Source organism: Nesoenas mayeri (assembly GCF_963082525.1).
Source record: "Nesoenas mayeri genome assembly, chromosome: 21".
Lineage (NCBI taxonomy): Eukaryota > Metazoa > Chordata > Aves > Columbiformes > Columbidae > Nesoenas > Nesoenas mayeri.
Window position 1 is genome coordinate 4,016,852 of NC_137571.1, and position 15,141 is coordinate 4,031,992.

Here is a 15,141-nt window from a genome sequence, read left to right on the forward strand (position 1 = left end):
ATGGTGATGATGTGTCCCTTTGTCACCCTCTATTTGTGCCACCAGCTCCGAGGAGCAAACGCGGTGGATTCAAGTGTGTTGAACCGCAGGGGAGCGAGGGCGGCCGGAGCCGGCGCCCGTTCCAGCCCGCGAGGATTTCACACCTTTTCAGAAATCCCTCCCGGTGGCACCGGATTATTTGTGCTCCGAATCTGGGTTAAGATCGTGCGCTGTTTTGCCGACGTGGGGATGAGGAGCTGTTATTTCGGGAGGAAGAGGGGACGGTGGGGGGGATGGCTTAATGCACAGCAGGGACACCGACACCAGGAGGGTGCTGAGACCTCAGGGTCCCACTCAGCATCCACAGGGACATGTCAGCCGGCACATGGCTCTGCCCCAGGGTCTGTCCCCTCTCCCTCATTAAATCCTTCACGCAAACCCGCAGATGAAATTTGCCTTTTCCCTTGACTTTTGATAAATTATTCATCTCCCGAGTGTTGTTTATTCCCTGTCTCTGAGTCACAGAGACGCTGCTGGAGGCTCCTGGCACATCTGGGGCTGCGGGAGCTGCAGGAACTGGGGGTTACCCGCTCCCCAGACCCCAATTCCCGCTCCCAGGTGACTGAGGGTCGTAGGAAAATTGGAATTAGGGAGTTGGGGGGGAAGCAGTTGGGAAAGCAGCCGGGGAGCGACATGAAGCTGCACCCGCAGTAGCGGTTCCCCGAGATCTCGGCAGGGACCTCCTGCCCAGCCCCGCGCCACAAAAACATGATGAAAAAGCAAAGAGAGAAATTTAAACGTGGATCTACCACACACTGGGAATGAGTCTCGTTCAGGGCTGAACTACATTCCGCAGCACAGGACGCTCCACATCCCTTTTGCCCGGGGGAACTCGGGATGATCGGACCCGTTTTCGATCGCTGCTGCTCGGCCCGTGTCCTCCTGCCAGAGCTGCGAGAGGGTTTTTTAATCTATGAATTCGACCATTTTCATTAGGTCTTTGGTTATTTTCCTTATCAGCTGAAACTTCTAACAGAGCTTTTAATTACAAGGAATAGACGCAGACCCTGTGATTCACCGCTTGCCCTTGGCTGCGTGAACATCTCTCGCCTGAACAATTAGATTTTGGATGGATCTAAAGAGCCACTTGGGAGCCGGGAGCGTTTAGATACGTTTCCGTATTTCCTCCGATATCTTGGCAGCTGATGAGATGAGTCACTCTTGACACCAGCTACTTGCTGGGTTTTTTGCTGAGCCCTTTTTTCCTCTCCCTGGAAAAGCAAAAGCCACCCATTGCATTCACAGCCTTTTTCTTTGCAAACCAGCAACAGGATGAGAGGAAATGTCCTCAAGCTGCACCAGGGGAGGTTGAGGTTGGATTTAGGAACAATTTCTTCCCCAAAGGGCTGTGGGGCATTGAACAGGCTGCCCAGGGCAGTGCTGGAGTCACCATCCCTGGAGGGGACAGACAGACATGAGGTTCTCAGGACATGGGGTAGTGACAGGGCTGGGTTAATGGTTGGACTCTGATCTTGAGAGGCTTTTCCAACCAAAATGATCCTGCGATTCTTTCTGCTGTTTCCCTCCCCAGCTTTTAGAGCCAAAACACTGTAATTAATCCCCCCCCCAGCGTCGGCATCATTACATCAGTCACCAGAGGTGACACCGCGCTCGGGTCGGCGTTTGTCATCCCAGCGCGGGGATTTGCGAGGATCAGGAATCTCACAGGCTCCACCTGCACCAAAGATTAAGCATTAAACCCACAATCACCGGTATTAAAACCGGGGATTAAAGCACAGAACCATCCCCTCTGCTTCCAGGCACTCACCTGCTCTAATGCCACTACAAACAGTGCTGAATTTGGGTGGAAATACCCCCCAGGAACGAACAGCAGCTGCACCTTGTGCAGCTGGAGCGCAACTGGGAACAGCCCAGCGCACACCAGTCCCGTGTCCTGGCTCCAAATTAGGATGAAGTTTTGCAGGACAAGCTCGGATAAGGTTTATTTTTCTTTACTTTTAGGTTATTCCTCTGGTTTCCAGCAGCAAATGCCACCTGGCAGGATGGCTGCAAACACAAAGGGAGAACCCGGGCACCAGCTCCAGGAGCATTTGACCTCAAGGATACGTCACTGGCACCACTGAGGCATTTCAGGGTGTGTTAAAAGCTCCCTGGCAGCAGTTTATATACATATATATATATATACAAATACATATACATATATATATATATATATACAAAGAGCAAACTCTTTACTAATACTTCTCAAAAAGTGGTACAACAATACAGTATAAAAACAACCCTCAGACAACGCTTTACTCAGAAAAAAAAGAGAAACCAAGAGCCAAACGCTGTTCCGAGGGAGACGTTTACTAACCCACGCGATGCCCAACGCGGCGTCTCTCCCCAGCCCACGGCTACAGCGTAACCCGCTCGTGTCGCGGGTTTTCGTGGCGGATTTCTCCACGTCGCAGGTGACGGAGGGTCCCGGTCCCCGCGGTCACGGCCGCGGCTCCTCTTTGCCCTGGTGGTGCTCAGGCGGCGTGTACTTCCCCTCCTTGATCATCTTGTCCCGCTGCTCCAGGATGGTTTTCAGCCGCGCAGCCTGGCAAAGCGCACATGACAGGGCAGGGAGACATTTTGGTGACCCCAGTGCAGGTCTTGGCACCCGGTGAACCCTGACCCTGCTCCTCACGTGGGTTTGAGTCTCCTGTCAAAGACTTTTGGGCTTTCAGGCTGTTAGAACCCATTTTATAATGAGTGATAATAGAGTCTGCAGCCCAGGCAGTGTTTTCTGCCAGGGCCGCTGCAGCTGAGGGCTGAGCGGAGCTGCTGGGGAGGAGGAGGAGGGTGGGCAGGCAGGACGAAGTGTAAGGACCATTTAACGAAGGAACGTTGTTCTTACAAAACTGAGGAGCTGGTCCCTGACAACAGCCGGGGGAAGGACCGAGAGACACCAGACTATGCATCCTCAATGTAAAACAAAGTCTCTCTGAACTACTCCCGGAATGCAAACTGATTACTGTATTTACAAGTTAATCTAGGGGGAAGGGCAGCCAAAGAGCCAGGAACGCATATTTTAAATAGATCGATAAGGGGAAGGGGGTTGTTGGGATTAGATGACTGAGACAGGTAAACTGAGGCAGGTGGGGTGGTCTGTAAACCCTGCAGTGCAACCAGTGGGGAACGGGGGAGGGAAATCGCGGCCGGGATTCGGGGGGATATAAGCAGGGGCCTTTTGCCCTGTTCTGTGTGCCTGCCTTTAGGTACAACACCCGGCCTTGCAAAACCCTTATTAAAATACACTATGCTGAGAGGTCCTACCTGGGTCTGTTATACTGGCAAGGTCATTGTTTCCTACAGAAGGGGCTGCGCAGGGCAGGGCTGTGTGAGCACAGGGCCCTCTGCCCCGGGGAAGGGACACGGGGCCCGCCTGGGGGTCCCCAATGAGCAGGACCCCCCAGCAGCGCTGCCCCATCCCCAGCCCGTTCCAACCCCCCCCGGAGCCCCCTGCCCACCCGGCCCCGTGTCCCCGGCCCCTCACCAGCTTGGTGCGGTGCATACACTCCATGAAATCCTCGTACTCGGGCTGGCACTCGCGGCGGGCGCGGGTCTGGCCCAGCCCGTGCCCGCACTCCACCCACTCCCGCTCGAAGGCGTGACAGGCGGCGGCCTTGCGGTACGGCTGCGGCATGCTCTGCCGCAGCAGCCAGCGGTCCACGTCGATGCCCAGCTGGCGCTGCAGGTCCCAGAACGGCATGGCTGCGCGATATGTCGCGACACCGACAGCCCCGGGACCGCACCGGCCCCCGCCGTCCTTCACAGGCCCTGCGCGACGCCGGCTGCCGTCAAGCGCAACCGCAGAGGCGACACTCGCGTCGCGCTTTACGGACGGAGCCAGAGAGACGAGGGGCACGAGCGGCACGAGAGGCACTCGGCCCTGCAGCGCCCCCTGGTGGGGGGAGGAGAGGCCGCGCCCCAGCGCCCCCTGCCGGCCGCTCTCCAGTGCTCCAGTGTCCTCCCAGTGCCCCCATCCCAGTGCTCCAGTGTCCTTCCAGTGCCCCCATGCCAGTGCTCCAGTGTCCTCCCAGTGCCCACATCCTAGTGCTCCAGTGTCCTCCCAGTGCCCCCACCCCAGTGCTCCAGTGTCCCCCAGTATTCCCCAGTGCCCCATTGTGCCCAGCACACCGCACCCCAATGCTTGAAGGCCCTCCCAGTGCCCCCCAGTTTCCCCAGTCTGTTGCTTTCAGGGTCTCACACTGTCCCTTTTCTTTGGATTTAGGGCCTCTCGGTCCCCATTTCCCCCCTGTACCTGTGCGGGACCACCGCCCACACCCCAGGGGTAATGGGCTTCATTAGGACTAATGAGAGCTTGGGGATTGGGGAGATGCCACCAGTCCTGGGTCACCACCTCCCCATTTCCACACTGCCATAAAACCCCAGAGGTCCCTGCAGTTCGGGTGAACAGCCCCACCTTCCCTAATGAGCAAAGCCTCATTAGGCAGCTAACTGCTAATTGCAGACGGATTCTCCACCGCCGCCAGTGCAGGGTGGGGAGGAAGAGCCGGCGGCTTCATCACACGACACCCCGAGCCGCGCTGGACAACCGTTTATTACCATAATTAAAAAAAACCAACCCAAATCTGCTTGGCGCCACCCGCCAAACCCCTTTCACCGGCACACGCCACCACCTGAGCTGGACAAACCGGATTGACGGTGATACTTCAAAGCCCGCGCCCACGGGCGCCCCGAGCGCGGAGTGGGGCGATGCCGCGGGACCTGCCTCCGGTGCCGCCGCTGCTCAGATGATGCCGGTGGGAGCGAAGACGGGGGTGACGCAGAGCGACTCGGCCATCTCCCAGCCGCAGGACAGCGGCGCGCAGACGCTCTCGCGGTCGTCGTCGCTCTGCGGGGGTTTGCCCTGGAAGAGCTGGATGGTTTTCCTGCAAAGGGGGAAACACGGGGGGAGCAGCCCCTTGTGAAACGCTGCGGGATGGGTCTGGGGAAGGGGGAGCTCAGGGGCTCTCATACCCCACAGGGCAACAACCCCCTGTGACAAACTGCCTCAATGTTTTAAAAAAGGCGAATTTTGCCTCTGAGGGCAGTTTTTGCCTTTGAGGGCAGGTTTTTACCCTGAATCTCCAGGTTCTGGGACTCAGATTTGACCCCCAACTTGGGCAAAGAGCCCAGCTGGAGGACAAGCCAGCATCATCCCAAGGTTTGATCCCCATCCCCTCGCCCGGCGCACATGGGACCGTCCCTTACCAGGCCAGGCGGGACATGGCGTAGGTGATCTGCGGCTGGGGACGCTCCCCGAGCGGGGACGAGGTGGCAATGCTGTAGGCGCCCATGTCCTCGAAGATCAGCCAGTCCCCGACCTGCAGCTCAGGCAGCTCCAGGCCCTCGGCGATGCCGTCCTCGGCGTGTCCCGGGGGTCCCCGCAGGCTGCTGCTGTGCCAGGGGTGGCCCGGGGAGGGTCTCTGCAGGGGACAGACGGAATCACCGCAGGGGATGAGGAATGTGGCTTTTCAGTGTTTAAAAGAGGCCAATAAGAAAGATGGGGACAGACTTTTGAGCAGGGCCTGTTGTGATAGGACAAGGGGTGATGGTTTAAACTAAAGGAAGGAGATTCAGGCTGGACATGAGGAAGGAATTGTTGGCCTGAGGGTGGTGGGAGCCTGGCCCAGGTTGGCCAGAGAGGTGGTGGATGAACCATCCCTGGAGACATCCCAGGCCAGGCTGGACGGGGCTCTGAGCAACCTGAGCTGGTGAAGATGTCCCTGTCATGGCAGGGGGGGCACTGGGGGACATTTGAAGGTCCCTCCAACCCAAAACCATCCTGTGATTCTATGAAACCAGGCCAGCCCTCACCTTGTGCAGCTGCGGCCTGGGGCAGGGGCTGTCGAACAGGAGACGGCTGAAAGCACCGTAGATGCCATCACTGAGGTGATACACGAGGTTCTTCTTGCTGCCAGAGTCTTCCTCTGTGGGGGAGCAGGGAGACGACTCAGGGGGGCTCAGACACGAGCCCGTCCCACCATCCCACACGCTGCCGGGACTGGGCTGATCCACGGGAACCTCCGCCGTGGCCGTGACGCTCGCAGCGAAGGTGAAGGCGGAGGTGACATAGTATCGCCCGGGTCTGGCGACAATCTCCAACCCGCAGCCATCTGGGAAATACAAGTCCAAGGCAGCGTTGATCCCGGCAGCGATCTGGATGGGAAGATGTCCCCTTTCTGTCAGCTCAGCCCCTCTGCAGGGAGCCAGACTCAGGGGAGACCCTCCAGAGAGCCACATACCTCTTCAAACCGGGCTCGGGTGTCCTCGGTGCCGGGGAACCCCCCTCCGATGTCCAGGAGGTGCATTTGGTAGCCCAGCTCTGTGCCCATCTCGAAGGCCAGCTGTGCTGCGGCCAGGGACTGCGCAAAAGCCTGCGGCTCCAGACCGCTGCTCCCCAGGTGAAAGCTGAGGGGACAATCCCTGTTTCAGCACGGATCACTCATCCCCAGAGAGCAGCGAGGGGACACAGCACTGGGATTATCACTTACTGGGGGAAACTGGGCAACTCTGAGCTTCCCACTCACCATGCTGAGCCTGCAGAGCCCCCCAAACCCTCCCTGAGGGACAAACCTGCCCCAAATTGATCCCAACAAGGGTCAGTGTCCCCAGGTCCAGCCTCCACCTCACTCCAGTGGCTCCGTGGACCCCTGTGTTGCTCTGGAAAGGCAGAGTCCCCACAGTCACTTCCCCCTATGGAGAAAAGGACCACACGCTGTACCTGACACCAACGACCTCCACATCCTGCTCCTTCGCTGCCTCCAGCAGGTGCCGGCAGGACTCCAGCGTGGTCCCAAACATCATGCTCGGGTGGGCAGAAGGGCTGGAATCAGCGGCGATACCCAACAGCATCCTGCAGAGCAATTCCACACGGTGTTGAGGTGTCTTGGGGCCCTCTGTCACCCCACGGCCACCTCTCCAGCTCCTCCTGCAGCCTCTCGCTCCAGCGACGCCGCTAGACACCCACCTGGCGTGCGGGTGGCTCCTGGCCACCTTACTCAGCTCCACCTCGTTGTCGAAGGCCATCAGCCGCACGCCATGGCTGGCCGCGTATTTGATGTGGGCGACCTGCTTGCAGGGGCTGCTGTAAAAGATCTTGTCGGCTGGGACTCCGATGTTTTGAACCCGTGAAATCTCTGCCTGCAAGGAAAACGGCACACATGTAGGCAGGGCCCCAGGACCGGCGCTGCCCAGCCCTGGCCGTGGTTAGCCCTGGGCTTTGGCCAGCTTGCGGCACTGCAAAGGGCAAACCGCCAGCACCGCAGCCTGGACTTCTCCAGGGAAAAGCCCCAAGAGCTCAAAGGGATCACAGTGGACTTTGTCCTGGTGGAACAGCTTGCGGCAAGATGTTTAAAAGCAGCCTGAGACCAGGAGGAGAGAAAACAAGTGGGTTTAGAAGGAGTGGTGCACGTGTCCCCTGTAAGGGTGATGGCTGCGGTGCTGGTCTGAGCTGTAACGACTCTTTGCACTTTCTCCTCCTCATAACACGTCGTAGCTAATTACATCCAAGTAGGCAGCTTAACTTTGGATTCCTCTCTAGAAATCTGGCTATTGTGAATGACAAGCAGGAGAGAGCAGGGAGCTTTAGGCCCAGCCTTAAAGCCACTAAGCTGGATGGTTCTGGCAGCGGCACCCAAGGCATGTGCTGTGCCACCAGCTCCAGAGACAGGAATGTCGGTCAGGGGGAATAAGCCTGAGTCACCAGACAGATAGGACGGGGATTTCTGGGCTGTGTTGGGAGGGTTTTGACAGCAGAGGGAGACTCTGGCCCCTGTAAATGTTGCCTAGCGAGTGGAAATTTAGGAAAGGAGGGTGAGTTTTGCCACTGCCCCACAAATGCCCAGAGGATGCTCATCCCGAGCTGTCCCACCTCGTCCCCCTACCTTGTTGGTACAGGCAAATCCTGCCCCCAGCTCCGCCAGCAGCCGAATCACTCCCTCGCTGCCGTTGCACTTCACCGGGAAGTAGGGCTTGACCCGTGGCAAGGCCTTCAGGAAGCGCAGGTGTTTCTTCACGATGTCCCCAAGGTCTGCCACGAAGAAGGCTTGCTGGTCACTCTAGGAGAAAGCCGGAGTGAGCAGTGGTCACCTCCCCATGGCCACCTCTGTCGAGGTGCCGGGAGCCACCAGCCCTCACCGCCTGGCACAGCTCCACCAGGATGTTCTCCAGAAGGTCTCTAGTGCTGAAACCCTCCTCCACCATCATGAAGTTGGACTCGTTCAAGTACCCATTCATGGTCAAGGTGTGATAACGCTGGCTGAAAGCCTTCTCTGGTAGGGTGCAGCTTCTAAATATGTAACACACTGGAAAAAGAAAGGAAACAATATTAGAGGCCAGGCTTCAGAAGCTCCACCAGCCTACAGCACCCAGTCTGCTCCCCAAGGTGCTCCCAGCCCTGGGCACAGCTCTCTGCTGCTCTCCTCCAAACCAGCGCCAGCTGAGAGCCCCACTGGGGGTGAAAGCATCTTCTCCAGGGGGAGGAGACCCATTTCTCTGCAGCTCAGAGCTGTGTTCTGGCACCCAGCAGCCCCGTATTCCTCAGCAGCAGCGCAGACACCAACACGGTTAACAACACAGCCAACTTGCCTGCAAAGCAATGGCCTATATACGCCAGAACATGCCCATTCACGCTCCGGCGTGTAGCGAGAGCTGCTGGACACTGCATGGGGTGAAGTTCCCTTGTGCTTTTAAAACAGTTGAAGTTTCAGGGGCACATCTGCCCAGGCACACGAGCCCCAAGAAAAGGAAAGTACCTTTAAAGAGCGCTGCATGGGCCACTTGCTGACACTTAGCGGAGCTTTAGCTTTAAGGTCGCAGGCTTAGATTCAACAATCTCCCTGCCTGGTTCCAGCCCATCCCACAACCCAGCAAACTGCAGACCTAGCATGAGCTTGCAGGAAACGTTTCCACTCCAATAATCCAGGTTTATCTCCCGGGCTCTTAGGGGAACATGCTCCCTCTGATCTAAAGCAAGCGGGCGACAGAGGTTTCATTTCTCAGCGCCACACACGACTCCTCCTCTGCAGAGACGCACTTACGACATTTCAGATGAGCACTAGGAGAAAGACCACGCTGACCCCGGAGCAGCACGGTGTCGTAATGCATTGAGCAAGCACCACCAGCAAGCTCCAGAGGTAGGGACTGGGGAGAAAAACTGGGTTTTGAAGCTCTTAGAGCTTCACACTGAAAAAAAGAGATCAACACCACCAGCCTTACCCTTCTTTCCACAAAAACATCACTAACCAGTACCGAGCCCCCCCTGGCTGGGTATGGAAAGATGAGCAATTAAGTGGGTCATTCCTGCCAGCCCTGGGCAAACATGCCCCAGCCTCGGATACCCATTCCCTCCTTACCACGGCCCAACGCTGACCTCCCTGGGGTGACTAGACGTGCTGCCAGGGGGCCCCCCGAGGAACGCCGAGCTCCTGCAGCACCCTGAGGTGTAGCTGTCGCTGGGGGGCCTCAGGGGAGAGACAGTGCAAGGAGTTAGTGAGGGACGGAGACACTGACAGCAGGGTGCCCTCCACCCACCATTCCCAAAATGCAGCATTCACAGGCATCCCTCACTGGCCCCCTCCTCCCTGTGCCATGCAAGCCAGCTTCCCCAGCAGCCCCGCACCGTACCCCCCATCCCATTACCTTAAAAATCATTTAAACAGCTTATGCCCGCGGGTGTCCCAAGCAAATGAACTGGCCCCAGCAGCGGCTGTTTGTCCTGCCCCCATTTCCTGTCTGTCCCTGCTCCTGGGCCAGCCACCCCTGCAGAGGGTGGGGGGGGCTCTGCATCCCTTGTGCACCCCGCTCCTCGCTCTGCCTCCCAACTGTGGCCATGGCAACCAAACCCAGCCACCCCATTGGCTGAGCTGCCTCTGAGCATCCTTCATCCCTTTCGGGGAATGCTCCCCGCCTCGCTCACCCCCTTCCCGGGCTGGGGCCACCCCCAGCAGACACCCCAGGTTCTCACCAAGCCCCCATCACCAGCAGCTCATCCCCAGCCTCTAGGTGCGGAGCTGTGAGCCATCTCAAAGACCGGCCCTGCTGCAAGGGCGTTTGTGGCTGCGCGTGCATCGTGTGTGCAGGGACCCTCGGGGGGAAAAGTGCCAAAAATACCTCTGAAATACTGCTGCCAGGGAAACGAGGCTTCCTGCAGACTAATGGCTATGCAGTGCCTGTTTGGCTGGGGAAGGAGTAAGGAAGACGTCAGGGACTGACGCTGCCGTGTTGTGCTGCTGCCAGTTTCTGTGGGTTCCCTGACAGCGGATCCAGCTCTGCCATAGGTGCAGATGCCCCGTCTGGTCAATCAGCCACAATTTTGCCTGAATTTGTGCTTTGCCTGAATTTGTGCATTGGGAATGGCCCCACTACTCCACCTCACAAACACCACAGGCTGAGCAAGGGATTTTTTCTTCTGTTTGTTGATTTGCAATTCCCTCCTCTCGGAGGAGACAACATGCTGTGTGTGGAGGGGTAGCTGCCTCCATAAAGGAGGTGAAAGGGACTGACTTATCCTGGATTCCTGTATTTAACCCTGTTGTCTTGACTTTGCCATGGACTCTCCTGGCAACCAGGGCCAAGGAAGCTTTGCCATCTCCAAGATACTGGCCTGTTTTCCCAGCACTCTGTGCTGTGCAGGATGGGGGAGCCACGCAGACAGCCCCACACTGGGAGGAGCACAGAGAGGTACCGGCTCTCAGCAGCTTGGTGCGGAGCACCGCAGTGCTCACTCGCTTCACAGCCCACGCAGCAGCGTGGTGAACCCGTTCCACGCAGAGCCCGGTGGCTCAGACAGCGCCAGGACAAGCACCGAGCAGGGAGCTGCAGCCCACGCAGCGCCGCAAACCCCGCCCACGACCGGAGTAACCCCGCCCACTTCATGTATAACCCCGCCTACTCCATGCGAACCGCTCTCGTTCAATGTAAAACCCCGCCCACTCCATGAGAAACCACGCCCATTCACAGTGAATCCCCGCCCACTCCCTGCGAAACCACGCCCGTTCACAGCAAAACCCCGCCCGCTTTCTGCGGAACCACGCCCCCAGCTGCGGAACCACGCCCACTAGCTGCGAAACCCCGCCCAGTAGCTGCGAAACCACGCCCACTAGCTGCGAAACCCCGCCCATGCTGCGTAGGGCCCCGCCCATGCTGCGTAGGGCCCCGCCCACGATGCGCGCGGCCCCGGCGGCGCGGGCCATTGGGCGCGGGGCGGGGCGGGCGCGCAGTCGGCGGCGGCCATGGCTCCGAGCGCGCAGGCGGGGGGCGGCGGCGGCGGCCGCGGGCAGGCCCCGGGCCCGGGGCTCCGGCAGGGCATCCGCGCTGTCCTGCTGGGGCCGCCCGGCGCCGGCAAGGGCACGCAGGTGAGGGGGCACCGCGGTGAGAGGTGCGGGGGTCGCGGGAGCGGCTGGCCGGACCAGGCCGCCCGGTGTTGCTCGCCGCTGGAAGGACGCGGGTTTCCGGTCCTCACTTCTCCCGCCGAGGGGCTGGAGCGTGCGGTCTGTCCCGCTCTGGAGGGCCCCGGGACTGCCCGCCCCCGGGGGCTCACGCAGCCCCGGGGCGCTTTGTCCTGTGCCCCCTCCCTGGGGCGAGCCACGGGGCTCCGGTGCCGGATCCCCGCTCCCGGAGCACCCGGCGCTGTGCGGGCCCTGCCATGTGCTGCCCGGTCACAGGCCGTCCCGATGTGCAGACAAGGCCGCACTGGGATGGGGGGACCAAACTCCGGGTGTGCACCCCCAGCCCCCCGGGTTCTGTCCCCAGACCCCTCCTGGTGAACTCACCTCCCGTCTGTCCTCTCCCGCAGGCTCCCAAGCTGGCCGAGACCTACTGCGTCTGCCACCTGGCAACCGGGGACATGCTGCGGGCCATGGTGGCCTCGGGGTCCGAGCTGGGCAAGCGGCTCAAAGAGACGATGGACGCGGGAAAGCTGGTGGGTAGTGGGGAGCTGGTCTGGCAGCACCTGGAGGGAGAGCAATCAAAACTCACCTCTTAATTAGGAGCCTCAGTGACAAAAAACAACTAGTGGAGGAAGGCAGATTGCAGGGTGAAGGTGGGGGTTCTTCTGCTCATTATCCTGCAGGAGAAACATCCTATAAAAACATCGTTGCTCATCAGAATTGCTCCTTACTTACCAGCAGCCTCAGTCTCTCTGAGTTGGTTCTTTCCACCTCAATATTTTCATGTTCCTGGGATGAAGGTTTATCCTCTGAGCTGTAGGACGATACAGCCACACTTTGCAGCTTCTGTGTCTCTTCATGGGATGCCAGGACCCCTGTGAGATGGAAAACTGTTCAGAGGGTCCATCTGTGTCCCAGTTCTTGCGTAAATGCTGTTTGTCTGTAAGTTTAAAGTGAAAATAGATTTAGGAGTGTTGCTGCAGTAGTTACGGTGGGTGCTGTGTGTGAGAAAGACACTTTGGATCCCCAAAGGAACAAGAGTTAGGATCTCTGACATTCATTTTCTGAGGATCTTGTTATCTTGCCAGAATGACCGAGATACCTTGGGGAAACGTGAAGGACAGCAAATTGCAGTGACTTGCCCCAAAGCTAAACGGTGCGGGGCAGAATTTGGGCATCGCTGTCACAGGCTCTTAACACCCCACGGAGAATCTGCAAGCCCCGGGAGGGAAAAGTAACGTGGCTTATCTCCAGCTTTCACTCCAAGCCTGCATTGCAACACTGAGCCCGCGATATGCCAGCTGGTTGTGAAAGATAGGGACGTTATCTGGCAAGGCTGGTCGTATCTGCCACGTGTGTGCGTGGCTGTGGCATCGGGCTGCTCGGTGGGTACATCCTCAGCTCTGCGATAACTCAGCTGGGAGCGCAGCAGCGTTCGGGATGAGTTTTATGCTTGATTACGAAGCAGGACCCTTTGAAATTGGTAATCGGGAAAGCACAGAAGTGACTTGTTTCACCCAAACTGCCTCCCGCCCTTACGCTCCCCGCTGCAGGGCTCTTGTTTACATGTGCTGTGACACCCCGGTCCCCAATCCTGCTGGGTCCCAGCTGTGTGTGCCAGAGAAAACAGCGTTGCTGAGGAGAGCTGCTCTCCAATAAACAGCTATTGTTGGGGCTGTAGCATCTGTTGGCACTTTCCACGTGCTGCAGCGTGGAAAAAGCACTAATCTCAGCGGTACGCTGGGATCGTGATATGGGAAAAACTATCCAGGGAGGCCTGAGTTTGCCAGCAACTGCTGGGCATTTACACACCTTGCAAACCCTTACACGTCTTGCGAACCTTTACACAAGGGTTACAAGAATCAATGAGTAACTCACCTGCTTTGCCCTTCCTGGCCAGACTTGCCTTCTGAGGGGAAAGTGTGGGTGAAAGTACAAAGTAACAGGAAATAGAGGTTATGTTGATATTTTGTATCATGAATTAGTTAAAAAAAAAATAACCTAGGGAGTTTGTCTACAAGTTTACAATCTCTCTTGAAATACAGCAACGTTTGTAACAGAGAGGTGACAGCACTGGTCTAAGTCCCTGCACGGGCTGCACTGTCCCTGGTGTGTAATGTCTCATCAGATGGGTCTCTGGTGACACTGGTGGCAGGGATTGCGGTGACACTGGTGGCAGGGATTGCTTCCCCGATGCGGGCAGGTCTGAGCATGCGGCGTTTGCCCTGTTAACAGCAGCATCCTGCACTGTGGCTGCTGCCTCCAGGACCAGGAACGGCTGCAAAACAGGTCTGGTGCAGCCCGGCAGCTGCGTGTAAAACGGGGGTGTAAAACCGTGCACTCGTTTCTCCGCAGGTGAGCGATGAGATGGTGGTGGAGCTGATCGAGAACAACCTCGACTCCCCTCCCTGCAAGAACGGGTTCCTCCTGGACGGCTTCCCGCGCACGGTGAAGCAGGCTGAGATGGTACGGGAGCTGCTGTTCGGGGACAGGGCTCCTGGGGCTCTGTCCCGCTCAGCCGGTGTTTTTGTTGCAGCTGGATGAGCTCCTGGAGAAGAGAAGAGAGAAGCTGGACTCTGTCATCGAGTTCAGCATCCCCGACTCCCTGCTCATCCGCAGGATCACTGGACGGTAATTCTTCTCTCCCAAACGCTTGGCGCATGGGGTGAGGTTTCCTAGTTTATGGGTCAGCACCCTAATTTTGGATCCTTGTTGTCACTCTGGCAGTGTTTAGGGCTCACTGTGGTGCTGTTGTATATTAGATTTCTGCTTTGTTTGAGCTTTCCTGCCCTGATCCCCTGCCTGCTCTCCTGTATCTGGGCCAGCCTCAAACAGAGCCCCCTCCTTGCCCTGTAAATAGGGCTGAACATAAATTGCTGATATGAATCGTTGTCCTCAGTGCCCCAGCTCAGCCTTTAAGCCCAATGTCTTTGTGCTCTTGCTTCTCTGGAGCTTCTCCTGCTCCCTCAGGACGTGGCACACGTGTTTGGGTACTGCTGGACATCCTCCCCAGGGTCAGTTGTGGCCGTGCGGTCACACACACGTCTCCGGTTGTTTGCTGTTGTCCTGTGTCACCTTCACACCTCCGGGAGCTGGTTCCCTTCCCCAGTAAAGCAGAAAGTAACAATTCCTTCTCCATCTCCTAGCGCAGCTGTTTTTTCAAGTGCCTAAAGAGGCTCTTGGTACAGAAATAGCTGGAAGATAATTTTATATTATTTTTGTTAATAGAGAAAGGCTAATGGGGTTGCTATTGCGGATGTTTCTGTGCTGACGGGTGGCAGGTTCGGGAGACCTTGTCCTGACACCGGGCTACTTTGCTGACACTTGCGTTCTGTCTTAGGCTGATTCACCCAGCGAGTGGCCGCTCTTATCACGAGGAGTTCAGACCCCCGAAAGAGCACATGAAGGACGATGTATGTGAGCTCCTGAGGCCACAGCTTGCGCTGCTTTGGGTTTAGATGATGCTTTGCAGCATCCCTGGAAAAAAACCTCCTTTCTCTCCTTCTCTCATACCTTCTGTCCCGGCTTTTTGGGGAGCGTGGGGAACTGCCTGAGCCGACAGCGCTGTGGGGAGCAAGGCCTGGAGGGATGAGCGAAGGGCACGGCTGTTATGCAGAGCTGGCTCAGGCTCTGCTAATCTCAGAACTTGTTGGACTCTGTCCATAGCTGAAGTTGCGGTGGGTTGTGGCCAGTTTCCCTCCTGGGAAGCAACTGTAGC

At 57.8% G+C, this 15,141-nt stretch overlaps 3 protein-coding genes across 10 annotated transcripts in view; 1 reads left to right on the forward strand and 2 right to left on the reverse strand.

The window, feature by feature from the left end:
- Positions 1-15,141, forward strand: part of AK2 (adenylate kinase 2) — a 116,784-nt gene that overhangs the window by 98,584 nt on the left and 3,059 nt on the right. The window contains exons 2-6 of one of the 3 annotated variants that reach the window (XM_080357765.1): positions 11,292-11,390; positions 11,831-11,956; positions 13,779-13,889; positions 13,960-14,054; positions 14,764-14,836. In XM_080357765.1, the coding sequence (XP_080213891.1) occupies positions 11,882-11,956; positions 13,779-13,889; positions 13,960-14,054; positions 14,764-14,836 (354 nt within the window). In that variant the 5' untranslated portion in view covers positions 11,292-11,390; positions 11,831-11,881. Of the gene's footprint in view, positions 1-11,220; positions 11,391-11,830; positions 11,957-13,778; positions 13,890-13,959; positions 14,055-14,763; positions 14,837-15,141 lie in introns of those variants that run through there. The other 2 variants (XM_080357763.1, XM_080357764.1) reach the window with 2 other exon arrangements.
- NDUFS5 (NADH:ubiquinone oxidoreductase subunit S5) lies at positions 2,316-3,827 on the reverse strand. The gene is made up of 2 exons (XM_080357652.1): positions 3,524-3,827; positions 2,316-2,584 (listed from the first exon to the last, which is right to left on the reverse strand). Exons 1-2 carry the CDS (start codon positions 3,737-3,739, stop codon positions 2,480-2,482), a joined length of 321 nt encoding a protein of 106 aa, XP_080213778.1. The 5' UTR covers positions 3,740-3,827; the 3' UTR covers positions 2,316-2,479.
- Positions 4,573-12,738, reverse strand: AZIN2 (antizyme inhibitor 2). Of its 6 annotated transcripts, none has more exons than XM_080357757.1 (13): positions 12,526-12,738; positions 12,159-12,298; positions 11,808-11,986; positions 10,001-10,120; positions 8,917-9,497; positions 8,173-8,339; positions 7,920-8,093; positions 7,004-7,176; positions 6,758-6,889; positions 6,279-6,444; positions 5,851-6,192; positions 5,245-5,459; positions 4,573-4,922 (listed from the first exon to the last, which is right to left on the reverse strand). In XM_080357757.1, the coding sequence occupies exons 5-13, from the start codon at positions 8,921-8,923 to the stop codon at positions 4,781-4,783; spliced, it is 1,518 nt and encodes a 505-aa protein (XP_080213883.1). In that variant the 5' UTR covers positions 8,924-9,497; positions 10,001-10,120; positions 11,808-11,986; positions 12,159-12,298; positions 12,526-12,738; the 3' UTR covers positions 4,573-4,780. The 6 variants fall into 6 exon arrangements, with proteins under 6 accessions (XP_080213883.1, XP_080213885.1, XP_080213882.1 ...); XM_080357759.1 differs by having other exon boundaries at positions 9,390-9,497; positions 12,159-12,363; XM_080357756.1 differs by having other exon boundaries at positions 12,159-12,363.